We start from the raw sequence: 13147 nt of genomic DNA on the forward strand, positions 1-13147 counted from the left end.
TATTTAATTTAGCATTTAAAAGTTCGAAAAATCTTCACAGATGGTCTTTATTATTACAGCCTCCAGACAAGAGCTGAATTTCTTACAAGTGTGCTAGATGTAGTCAGCTGAAAGATTGTCCCTAGAAGTCTTGATGAAGCACCCTATTTAAGTTTTTAAGTATTTAAGTTTGGGTATTGCTTGATATAAGCTCATGGTTGAACTCTTAGTTGAACTTGCACCAAGTTGCTGTGTAATAAGGTTGAACTTGGACTAAGTTTGCTGTGTAATAAGGTACTCCATCCTTGATTAAGACAAAGTTTTTATCATTATTAAAGTTGACTCGTATTGAGTGAACGAATGGGGTTGAAGAACATTCATTAGGTGCTCTTTAACACCCATAGAAATTTACATGCTTGCTCTGATGCTGTGATGGCTAACGATGAAACACTTCTCAACTCGGAAGACGACTAGAGTTTTTTTCTTGAGAATCTAAAGAATGTTTTTTTCCTAACTTGAGATTGGCTTCAATACAATCTTTTACCACTCTTCTAATAGTCTTCTCTGACACATTCATGTTTGTGGCCATTGCCCTCATAGCCTTTTAGGCGTTCCTCTTGATGCAGGTCACGAAAATTTTGGTAGAAACTGAACACTTTTTATCAATGCTGGGATTTCATTTTATGTTACCATCGCTCACCAGACGTTTTTTGATGTTGTAGACTCTTCTTGATAGATTAAAAAACTTCACAATGTCGCTCGAGGTTATTATTTATAAATGTTCTCTTGCGTTTTTAAACAGAAATTTTTATGCAAAAGTTAATGTTGACATTTTTTAATGTTGACAGATTTTGGTTTTAAAAAACACAGCAAAGTAACAGTTTCAAAAGTTAGTTTAACCACCCAACCAAATAATTAATGTTATTGTTTTTTAAGTTCAGATTTCTCAAATGTAGATTTTTTAGTACAAAATGAATTTTTCGTAATAAAAATGATTACTTGATCAAAAATGAAAAAGGGTTTATGTTGATGGCAATTTTACTAAAAATTATGCGTTAAATCACTTTATTTTACTGAATATCAACAGGTTTTTTAATTCTGCATAAATTTTTAAATTAAGAGTTGCGTTACCCAGTTATTTAGAAATAAGTGATATATGCAAAAATCATTCGGTAACCGTTCAAAAGGGTTTTAATGTTACAGAACTCTGTGGTGTTGATGAACTGTGCACAACATCATACAAGAAAAAATGATGTCCAGTCGAAACTTGTCTCTAAGTTTTTCCAAACACCTTTCCCCGAAGCTTATTAACGTTAGCAATTCGAGAGTAGTTCTTCCTACTACAATTGATATAACGAAGCCGCATGCTTTTACAAAGCCAATGTATAAACTTAGTGCTGTGTCCGGTCCTACTTCAAGTTTGTCACTACTTTCCACAGGATTAGGTATTCACTTAATATGTAACTTTTAGATTTTCTTTTTTGTTTTTAAATTAAATTACTTTTACATAGGAATACTCCAAACAGTTGTAGTTATGTAAAGTAATATTGAGAGTTACAATTTGAGATTTGTCCTTCTTTGTTATTACATATATGACTGAGCTGACATGATATAGTTACTGAACACAACCTGTTAGTAATGCATAAACGATTTTCTAAACTGTTATGCAAATGGTTTTTTAAGTTGTTAATCATAGTTTAATGCCTGCATTTCTGCCATTGTGCTTACCTGCAATGTCTTGATTATGCTTTGGTTTACTCTTAAATATTTTGTGTAAGCTTTATTATTGTTTACAGAAAAGAGTTTAAACCAATTTTTAGGATCTAAATCAATTATAAAACATAATTTTTTTACAAAGTGAATTCATTTTTCTTTTTTATGAAAAATTATAACATGATTTTCATGGTTATTGTTGTTTTTGTTGGTATTGTTGTTGTTGCTGCTGTTGCTGTTGCTGTTTTTGTGTATAAAACATTAATTGAAGCAATGTGTATTGAATATGTAAAAATATATATGCCAAAATGTTATGCTCTGTATATAAGATCAGCAGCCATGTAAAAGGGCATGAGCAGAAATTTATGATATCTGAATTAAAGCATTCATGTCAAGATCTGAAGAAGTAATACAAGCATATTAGTTTTGAAAAACTAGTAAATTTTGAGATTAACAGTGTTTTCTTTAATTTTGTTAGCTTAACTTTAATAAAACTATTTCAGAGTCTGTTGTGTATGCTGATTGCTTCACCTGTTTATATTAGGAACTATACATTACTATTCTGTTCTTTTTTCAAAAAACTTAATTTTCAATTTCTAAGCTTTTTTTTATATTTTAATATAAAAATCAGAATGAATATTTAAATGATGTTTTTATGGAAAAAAATTTATACTTTTAAATTACAGAAAGTGAATTTTACTTCCTCAACTAGAATGTTTATTCAGTAATCAATTATTGGATAATATTGCAAGTTTTTGTTACAAGCCTCTGAGCAAAATAATGTTGACAAAAGCAAAAAGATAAAAGTCCAAAGCAAAAATAAAATGCCTTAAAAATTAAGCACACCAAAACAGTTTTAAATATTTATAATTAATTTATTACATAAAGTTTAGGTCTTAAGCCATATCAATTTCGTTTTATTAAAATTCATAATGCTTTAGAAAGGAGTCAGCATTTTTACGTTTTCACTGTCTTTACAATTCTTTGTGCTAACCATATTTAAAATAAAAATTGAAGTTATCCATTACTTAATATTTCTGTTATAATCACTGATTGAAATACTTTTAGCATCACTGTGCATTTCTTATTTTGTTAAAAATCCTTAAATTGAACCATAAAAACTACCAGATTTTTTTTCATCAATTGATTGGCATAAGTTTTTTTTACAGTTTTATTTGCAGAAACATGAAATCAACAAATTTCAGAAAATACTTATGAAGGCCTCAAGATTGGATTTCAAAACCTAAGTGTTAAATAGGTATTTAGAATATTTTATGAAATCCATCAAAAACTGCATTATGGGCTGCAATTGTGAAGGAAACTTAAATAAATTATGTTCCTTATACATGAATCATGATCTTCAGTTGTGATCTTCTGCATCAATCATATTCCTGCCAACAAAAATCAGGTTTTTATTGGGAGGAAAACCATTTTATTGTTATTTTTGAGAAGTATTCAACTGTTTAAGACCTTGCCTATGGATAATGTTTTTACTCTTAAAATTTGAAGAGTGAAAGCAGAAGTTCACAACTGAAAATTATAATATTTGTGAAGATTATAATTTTTGTGTTTCCTTTTTTAATTGCAGTCCATAGTACAGTTTTTGAAAGAGTTCATAAAGTATTCTAAATACATATTAAACACTTTGGAACCCAATCTTGAGGTCTTCGAAGTATTTTCAAAGATTCTTTTAACAACATGCAATTGCTATGACAGATGTGGTATGACTTGTAATCATGGAAGCTGCACATTTAGGAATTTTTACCGATGAACGTTTCTGAAAGCATCCATTTCATGTTCAAATTAATGTAGTCTAGGTTCAAATTGTTTACAAAAGATTGTAAACATAACCAGGTATAAACAGTGTAAATCCTCTTGTTTTAAATATTTTTGATTTTATTATAGGCTCTTTAATATATGCTATCAACAATTAAAGTATATCCTATCAAAAGTTATTTATAATATTGTTTTTAACAATTTAATATTGTTTACATCTTGACAGGACTTTTCTTTTAACATTATTTGCTTTACTATCATTTCATAGGTAATATTTATGTGGTATAAGAAATCATATTTATATTTCACTGAAAGTAAATTACTTATATGCATGTAATTTATATATCATGGTGAATTTTAGTATAGATTTTAAAAGCCATAAATCAAACGTAGCTATTTGTATCTGAGGTTAACTCAGGCGGTGTTATTGACATAATTTCTGATTTCATGCTTTTGCAAATATAGTTTAACATATAATAATCAAACAATTGATGAAACAGATGGTGTTTCTTCTGTTGTCCGATTGATTTTATATATTATGATTGTATTTAATTTTTTTTTTTTTTTCTTTTTTTCTTAAAGGAAAAATGCAGCAGCGCTTTAGTCACACTGATATATCAGTACCAGATTTTACTTCTTATCGACGAGATTCTACCAAAGACCCTACATCAAAAAGCTCTGAGAGTGATATTTCTCGTCGAGCATTCACTTACCTTATGGTTGCCGGTCTAGGAGTTACTAGTGCTCATGCTGGCAAAAACATTGCCCTTGAATTTATATCATCAATGAGTGCTTCTGCTGATGTCTTGGCTGTTGCAAAAGTAGAGGTCGACTTGACAACCATTCCTCCTGGTAAGAATGCTACCATTAAATGGAGAGGCAAACCTCTATATGTGCGCCACAGAACTCAAGCTGAAATTGATCAAGTGCGTGCTGTTAATATTGCGAGCCTCCGCGATCCACAATTGGATGAAGATAGAGTAAAAAATCCAAGTTATCTTGTAATACTTGGAGTTTGCACCCATCTCGGTTGTGTACCAATTTCCAACGCAGGAGATTTTGGGGGTTATTACTGTCCCTGTCACGGCTCTCATTATGATGCCTCTGGAAGAATTAGGAAAGGACCTGCACCATTAAATCTTGAAGTTCCTCCCTATGAATTTACGTCAGATACAACAGTAGTGGTGGGATGATGAAGAAGAATTTAAATTTTGTTTAATTTGATGATTGAAAATGAAATAAAAGTATTCGAAAGTTCTAAGAGTAAAAGTCTTATTGAATAATATTTTTACTTATTTTTTTTGGATATATATGCCATGTATCCCATTGATTATCTTGCGAAACCTTTAACTCGCTCATAGTCTAGTTTCTTTCCATGTTGGTCAGTAAATCTAGTTTCTTCTCATGTTGATCAGTAAATTAAATTTTATCGAATGTCACAGTTGATATTTTTGGGGATAGTGCCCTTCTAGCTAACCCGAAAAAGTCAACTATATGGGGTGATAGTGGACACATGTAGGTGTCCATAAATGGGTGTTTTGAAACCAATCTATTATGTCTGAGAAAAAAAAATCAATTTTAAGTTGAAAATTTCCCAATTTTTTTACTGTTTCGATTATTTACTAAACATGCCATAAAATTGAAATGGGTCATTGGAACTTCATGAAATTTTATGGTGTTGTACCTGTATACTAAGGCTATCAATTTATAAAATTTCATGCAGATATCTTGCTTGGTTATAAAGTTATAGGCCAAACGTTTTGCAAAATCATAGATTTTGACAGTGTTGGTACCAAAAGTTTTTAAGTTTTGGTAAAAAAATTCTGTTTAAGATGGAAATGTTTTTCAGCGGAAAAAGTAAGAAGTGGTAAAAAGTATTGTATTTTATTGAGTATAGTGCGCACTTTTATTTAAAAAAAAATGATTTCAAAGAAAAAGGTGCATACTTTAAAAATGATATTTATTTAATAGATGTATTCCATATTTATTGTTAAAAAAGTTGATTGTGTACTATACTCATGCAAACTATACTATATAAAATACTATAAGATGTGTAAGTGGGTAAATGAACTAAAGAGAGAGTAGATATGAAAATAGTTTGCTTTTATATCAAAACTATTTTAATCCTAATAAATATACTTTAAAGCTTGCTTAAATTTTAGACCAATCTCCAAATAAAAGGTTCACCCTCACTTTTGTGACCGTCCATATTTCTGCATACAGGTAAAGTTTCGATTTGTTTCAGTTGCATATATTGTTAATAACATCAATTATATTTTGGCTTATAAGTCTACAAGCTCTTGCCTATTTTTTTAAAATTCTTTCCATTTGCACAACTAAGAGACAGTTTAAATTTCAAGACTGGTAAAACTATTTGAATACTGTTGCATTTACAGGAGACTAAGCAATTTCTCACAATGCCAAATCATGCAAGAGGTCACGAGGTCAAACAGAAAAATTGTCTAACTTGCCTTAAAAAGTTCACCAGGCAAATAACTTCATTCCAATCACAACGTTTGTCAAAAATCTATGGGATCAACTTAGACTTGGGTGATGGAAGAATGCCTCAAGGAATATGTTATAAATGCCGGACAATCATGAAGAAGCGAGATGAAGGCAAAGAAGTTGTTCTACCATCACTGTATGACTTCAAGTGGCGAAAACTGTGACTGTCTTGTCTGCAGGATTGGGCGTCTAAAGCTGAATGAGAAACATCCGCTACATGTTTCTCGAGCTGATGAGAAAGGGCCCACTGTGCGCTGCAACGATTGTCTGAGTCCCATCGGGAAAGGCTTTCCTTACAATTGTAACCAATCCACGTTTCGTGAAAACCTCAAAGGGCTAGCTGCTCAAGATGAAAAAGTTGCAGAACAGATTGCTGCAAAGGTGATTGCAAGCAAAACAGCTTCACCAAAAGGCACTGTAAGGCTATCAAAACCATCTAGAGGACCATCTCTTCCTGTGACGCCAGGTGCTTCATTTAGTAATGAATACCTTAAGTAATGCTACATTGACGTGACAAATATTTTTATTCAAGAAGCATTTTTCTCCTTAATAATTTAGTAATTGGAAAAATGTTTCATAAGCCAATTTGTAATTACAGGGCCAAGTGGAAATATACCAAAAACCGTCTCTCCTGCTTTGAAGACACAAGACATGGTCAATGTTCAGCTCAACACAGGTTTATCTAATGTGGGAATAATTGGCAAGAGTAGTAAACCAGACTTCAGGCACAAAGCTTGTTGAGCCGAATTTTAACAAACATTTTCTATCTGCTGGTAGAAAACTGAGTGATTTTTTTACCCACTCAAATATAAAGGCTTCTGATGCAAAAGGTGAAACTGGTTCAGATCACACTGTTGCCCACTGTAAAAACATCACTGACCTTATCAGCACAATCAGCACATCTCGAAATGTTTCAACTGAGCGAATTAAAAAAATCGGAATCGATGGTGGCAAGGAGTTTCTGGAGTTTTGTTTGGGAGTCATCGACAGAGCCACAAAAGAGTCCCCACCTCAAAAGCGTCTCTTGACTGACAGGCTTGCAAAAGATACGGGTGGAAAGCGCCAGATGCTCATGGCAGTTGCAGAAGAGCTTCCCGAGACTTATGAGAATGTCCACCAAATTTGGTTGCTCATTCAAGTCGATAGAGTGAAGGCCATTGTTGCTTGTGACTTAAAACTGGTCAACATTCTCTGTGGGCTTCAAGCTCACTCAAGCTCTCACCCTTGCTCTTGGTGTAGCGTTGATTTCACAAATCTAGAGAGGGCTGGAGCCTTGAGAACACTTGGGTCACTCAGAGAGAGCTATAAAAGCTTCTTGAGTGCTGGGAGCATTCTTGCCAAGGCAAAACACACCGGCAATGTTGTCCATCCACCTATCCTCATTGGAGCCGATGATACTCTCATTATGGACATTTTGCCTCCACCGGAATTGCATCTTTACCTTGGAGTTGTTAACCACATTTTTCAGAAGATGAAAAGTGTACGGCCCAATGCCGAAAAATGGCCAACTTCTCTTAACATGAAACTGAGCCCATGAAACATGAAATGGAGGCATGTTTGAAGGAAAAGATTGTCGCAAACTTCTTCGGAATGTGGATAGGCTTCAACAGTGGTAGAAGCTGAGTCGACTTTCCAAGTTTTTAGATTCATCGAAGCGCTCAGGAAGTTTGATGCTGTAGTGAAAAGCTGCTTTGAATCAGACCTTGAGGATGACTTTTTGGACAAAATCCAACAATTTCAAGACTCATATCTTGCCATCCCGAATGCTATTGTCACACCCCAGACCCGTATGGTATTTCACGACATCAAAGACTTTGTGAACCGCCACATGTCACCACTTGGAATTTACAACGAATAGGTATTTGAAGCAGCTCATCAAGACTTTTCTCATCATTGGTAACGATACAAACGACTCCCATCTCATCCAGAATACGCTCTTAGACTTAAAAACTGCCTTGTGGACTACAGCAAAAAGCACCTTTAATAGTCTTACTCTGCCAAAAATGCCACATTTTATAATTCTAAAATTGTGCAGCTTATTTAGAACTGTTTAATTAAATTAGAAAGTAACACTTCTTGAATCAAGAAAAAAAACTTAAATTGTGATTGAGAGAAAATTGTTAAGTTATCAATTTAAGAAGAAAATAAAATTTTTGAGTTAAAAGCTTTCACCTCTAATATTTGAGTTTTCTTCAACTCTTTATTTCAACTATTTCAGGTGACTTACCTGATTAAAATTCAAGTTTTATTGCATCTAAAAGTTTTTTTCAGCTTTGAACCTTTACTAAAGACCCAAGATGCATGAAGAGGAAGCCTTAAAATTAACTTATTGGGCAAAACCCCTTCAATTTGTGTTATGTGTGCATGAATTCCATTATATTTTACAATCTAACTTTATTTTTTAGTTTTTCATGCAAAAAAAGCCATGGTTACTTATAGCTTTTCCATTTTGAACCTATACTAATGCATAGAAAATGTACACAAAAAAGGCCTATTTTTTAAAAATCTATAAACTGACCTAAAAGTTGCAATTTTTTGTTATTTTTCAATAGGCTCTACATTTTTTTATATTGATTGGTGCTCAGGGTAGCAAAAAATGCAAAATGGACCCCTCAGTTAGTCATTTTCATTGAAAATCAATTTGCCAATTTTATAAGGAAATTTTGGGGCTCGAAATGATTTTGTGGCCACAGTTTTTTAGCAAATTGTCTAATTTCAAAACTCTAATAACAAAAGTTGTTGCCTATTGCCTATAGAGTATACATACAAAAATTCAGGGCAATCAGACAAAATTTTTTTACCAAAACTAAAAACTTTTGGTACCAACACTGTCAAAATCTATGATTTTGCAAAACGTTTGGCCTATAACTTTATAACCAAGCAAGATATCTGCATGAAATTTTATACATTGATAGCTTTACTATACAGGTACAACACCATAAAATTTCATGAAGTTCCAATGACCCATTTCAATTTTATGACTTGTTTAGTAAATAATCGAAACAGTAAAAAAATTGGGAAATTTTCAACTTAAAATTGATTTTTTTTTTCTCAGACATAATAGATTGGTTTCAAAAAACCCATTTATGGACACCTACATGTGTCCACTATCACCCCATATAGGTGGCTTTTTCGGGTTAGCTAGAAGAGCACTATCCCCAAAAATATCAACTGTGATGTGTCTGCCATTTATTTAACAAGAAACAGTGAACGTTTTATTACCTTTTATCTCTTAACACTGGGGTGTAAATTCCAGAAAAGAATTTTAACTTTTAATCTACTAACTATCAACCTTTTCTTACACCAGAAACTAATTTATAAACTGCAAACACGACATCTAACTAAGGAGCTGTTGAAATAAGTTAAGCGGACTGGTTTAATTTTTCGTTCCATTAAACCGGATTAAAGTTTTAAAATCGAATATAGTATATTGGAATTTATGTTTTCTATGAGATTCTGAGCATTAAAAAAAAATATTATCTTTTTTATCAATACCCTCAAGGGCCAAAAAAAAAAAGTTCAAATCTAAAAAAAGCGATAATTTGAGTTATTTTGACCATGGGGGATGTGTTAGCGCGGTCAAAAACTAAGAATAAAAAAGCTCTTTTAAGCATAAGAATGAGTTACCACATGAACTTACTCTTTCTGAAAACAAAGAAATTTGTATGTTTGACAAAAACATGCACTATTTTTTGCACACTAAAAATCCAGCTTGCACACTAAAATCCAGCTTTTCTATTTTTATTGCAACTGAGAAAATAAAGTTCCATGAACATCAAGAACCTGGACGATCTCTGAGTGGATGCCTGACACACTTACCATTACACATCGCTGATAATTTTGAATTTTTCAAACTTTAGCAATTAGATTTATGATCATCGACAAAGGATTGGACCATTCAAACTGTACGATGGATGCACTGAAAAATAAATTTTTCATTGTTAGCTGCAAACCAGGGTCATGAATTTATAAACACGGAAGGAGAAACACTTTCAATTCAAAAAAATATATTTATTAATTCCATATCAAACGCACAAGAATATCGGTTGATATTCACAAATAGAAGTACAATTATTTTTTTCAGGTTGGATTGAGACTCAATTTAATCTACTACAAGTGCTGCTGTAATAAGTCAATTTACTCTACCACGATTGCAGCTCTCTTTACTTATGCCTTCCGGTTATCTGATATTTTAAAGGATGCCATCTCAAAAAATTGGTGTGGAAGAATCAGCTAACAATGTTTTATTTTGTCGCTGCACAGTAAAAAAAAAATGTTCTTTGTAAACTTAAGTTTATTTCCTTCTTCAAATTTTCTTCAAATTTTCTTTCAAATTTTCTTTCAAATTTTAAAATGCTGAATTATAGAACTTCTCACATCTAGAAATTAAACGTTTTATACCAAAATATTGTTCATCACATAGGCGCCGAGTTCACGGGGGCGACAGGGGCAGTGTCCCCCCCCCCCCCCAGGAAATTTATACTAATAATATATTATCACGGATTATCATGAGGGCGAGAGTATCTATTCGCCCCCGAGATAATCCGTGATAATATATTACTAATTTAAATTTCCTGGGGGGGGGGGGGGGCACTGCCCCTGTTGCCCCCGTGAACTCGGCGCCTATGGCTCATCACATAAAGGATTATTGCAAAAACTAAAATGAACAAACAAAACAAAAAAATAATTGGTTTTATACAATATATTTACCATTATCATTATTGTCCGTCCAGTTTTATTGTCTCGATGTACAATTTAACTGGTGTGGCAATTCTGGTCCAATTTTATTTCTACACTCCTTGCATATTTTAAATAAAAAAACCTCTAAAATCAGTTTTGTAAACAGTTTTGATTCTCAAATAATATTATCCAATCCATCTCAAATATCAAACACGTAAAGTTTTTAGTTTCTACTGATAGGTGTTTAATCAAAAAGAAATCATAACACCCACACAATGCACCACTGATGGAGTGTTGATCTCAATGCACCACTGATGGAGTGTTGATCTCAATGCAATCTCAAACCTTTTGAAACTGTTATTTTTCAAAACATGATTGTAAACATTTTTCAAAGCATTATTGTAAACATTTTAATTTTTAGAATCTCAACCTTTTTTGAGAGTTTATTATTGTTGAAAAGACGTTGGTTCTTTATTATTTTTGGTATTTCTTAATTTTGATGTGGAAAATTTAAATAACATTTAACAATTAAATTTTTGTTTACACAAAAAGTTTGCTGAATTTTTTAAAAGTGGTTTATGGTTTTTGGTAAAATACGGTGAGTTGTGGTGAGGGTGTTACTGATGCTAGCTTGTGTGATGCTTCGTTTACTAGTAGCCACAGAATACTCGAGGTCTACGGGTTCGATAAGCGGGCAAGTTCAGGGAATATTGCCCGTTAAAACTAACATAATTTATACAAATACTTGTATATAACTCGTACAATTTTTTAGGCATATACAAGTATTACTTGCAGTGGTGGATTAAGACTTTTCGGGGCCCGGGGCTAATTAAAGTAGGAGGCCCCGTTCCACTAACAACGACAAAAATGAGTAAAACAAAGACTTTCTTGAAAACGCTATCACGGATATTTATTTATATACAAATTTTATATTTATTTTATTGAACTAAGTTGAGTGATTTTTTTTTTTGCTTTTCTTCCCCGCAAACTCTGCAATCACATCGTTGAATGCCAAAGTTTCTAATAATTTTGACTCAATAGTTAATCTTGCTATATTACTTAAACGACTATGGACCATTGTTGATCGGTGCATGTTCTTAACTCTTTTAAGAGTAGAGAATGATCTCTCAGCCTCGCAATTTGTTATGGGAATAGTTAGAAACAAGCGATATGTTATATAAACATTTGGAAATACATCAATAATATCGGTTTCAACAATCCAATTTAAAAACATGCAGAGGAATCAATGTGTTTTCAGTCTCAGATTTATCTTTTTTATGCGAAAAAAAACCCCGGAGGCTGCAACTTTAATAATGTTACAAATTGTTCTATTTCAAATATGAAACTATCTTCTAAATCATTTGAGTACACGCCTTAAATTTTTTTCGCGCTAACTTGCAAATCCATGGTACTAATAGTTAACAGCTTCAATAGAAATCCAAATAACTTATTTACGTGGTTGTAACCATCACTTCTTACAGTTAATTTAACTTTGGCTCTTTTAAGTTAATAAAAGATTTAATTTTCAAAGTTAATAAAAAATTATTTGCTTTGAATCGGGGCCCCTAAAATTGTGGGGCCCGGGGCTATAGCCCCCCCTAGCCCCCTCTTGATCCGCCACTGATTACTTATATAAAAAAATGTAATATATAATAAATATAATATTTTAGCACTCGTAAAAGCTCGTTCCTTTTACCCAATACCTTTAGGATGCCCGTATATGACCGGTAAATTTTATACAATGATACGATATTTCAGCTGTTATTTAAATTATATACATTTATACACACAAACAGACACACACATATACAGAATTATACAATTGTTTTATCAGAATTGGTGAATGGGTCAATTAGCACAAATTAGTTGAATAAATCAAAAACTTCAATAAGAGCTGAACTCTGAAAGTTCCTTAATTTACAGTTATTATGGGGAGGGTATTTCTGAACTCTGAACTGAGAACTTTATAATTTTATTAAAAATTGAGAGTTTCTGATTGCACGGAGCAAGAGGAGAAGAAGAAAAGACAGAAGTTCCGCCTCCTCTTGGGATTACAAAAATTTTCTCTTTGAGAAACTTTATTTAACAGTAAAAGTTCACTCTGAGATTTTTTAACCCCTTCAAGCCTCAAATCTTTTTTTTAACAGGTATATACGATTATGAGTGAAAATGCACAAAAAAACCATCAAGCGTGTACAGGCAACCACACATTGTACGAGTAATGTCCGTACGTACTTGTGTAAGAGTAGGTAATGGAAATGCCCGTACACTTGTGCTTGTTGTATAGGCATTAATACTTGACCAGTACTCGTACCCATAAATATCAAGCATTCTATCAATATTCACTAGGAGTGTATGGAGTGTTTTGTTAAAAAGTCGTTTGTTGATTTTCACAGATATTTTCAAGATTTTAGGTGAATATCATTAGTGCGTGGAAAACCGCCATAGTTCTCTATGAAAAATTCATTAGTAATTTCATTGAAAAAGCATGATA

At 32.5% G+C, this 13147-nt stretch overlaps 1 protein-coding gene across 1 annotated transcript; it reads left to right on the top strand.

The window, feature by feature from the left end:
• Positions 1 to 1148: 1148 nt before the first annotated feature.
• Positions 1149 to 4729, top strand: LOC145193213 (cytochrome b-c1 complex subunit Rieske, mitochondrial-like). Its single transcript, XM_080070649.2, has 2 exons — positions 1149 to 1424; positions 4051 to 4729. The coding sequence occupies exons 1-2, from the start codon at positions 1229 to 1231 to the stop codon at positions 4659 to 4661; spliced, it is 807 nt and encodes a 268-aa protein (XP_079926775.2). The 5' UTR covers positions 1149 to 1228; the 3' UTR covers positions 4662 to 4729.
• The last annotated feature ends 8418 nt before the right edge of the window (positions 4730 to 13147 follow it).

Source organism: Hydra viridissima, unplaced genomic scaffold, assembly GCF_058129835.1.
Source record: "Hydra viridissima isolate aposymbiotic clone 2 unplaced genomic scaffold, HvirCarnegie_v1 scaffold_15, whole genome shotgun sequence".
NCBI lineage: Eukaryota > Metazoa > Cnidaria > Hydrozoa > Anthoathecata > Hydridae > Hydra > Hydra viridissima.

Excerpts from the sequence above, each read along its gene's own strand:
- LOC145193213 (XM_080070649.2), top strand. The coding sequence starts at position 1,229 with ATGATGTCCAGTCGAAACTTGTCTCTAAGTTTTTCCAAACACCTTTCC. Across the intron at positions 1,425-4,050 it reads ACTACTTTCCACAGGATTAG|GAAAAATGCAGCAGCGCTTT; the intron begins GTATTCACTTAA and ends TTTTTCTTAAAG.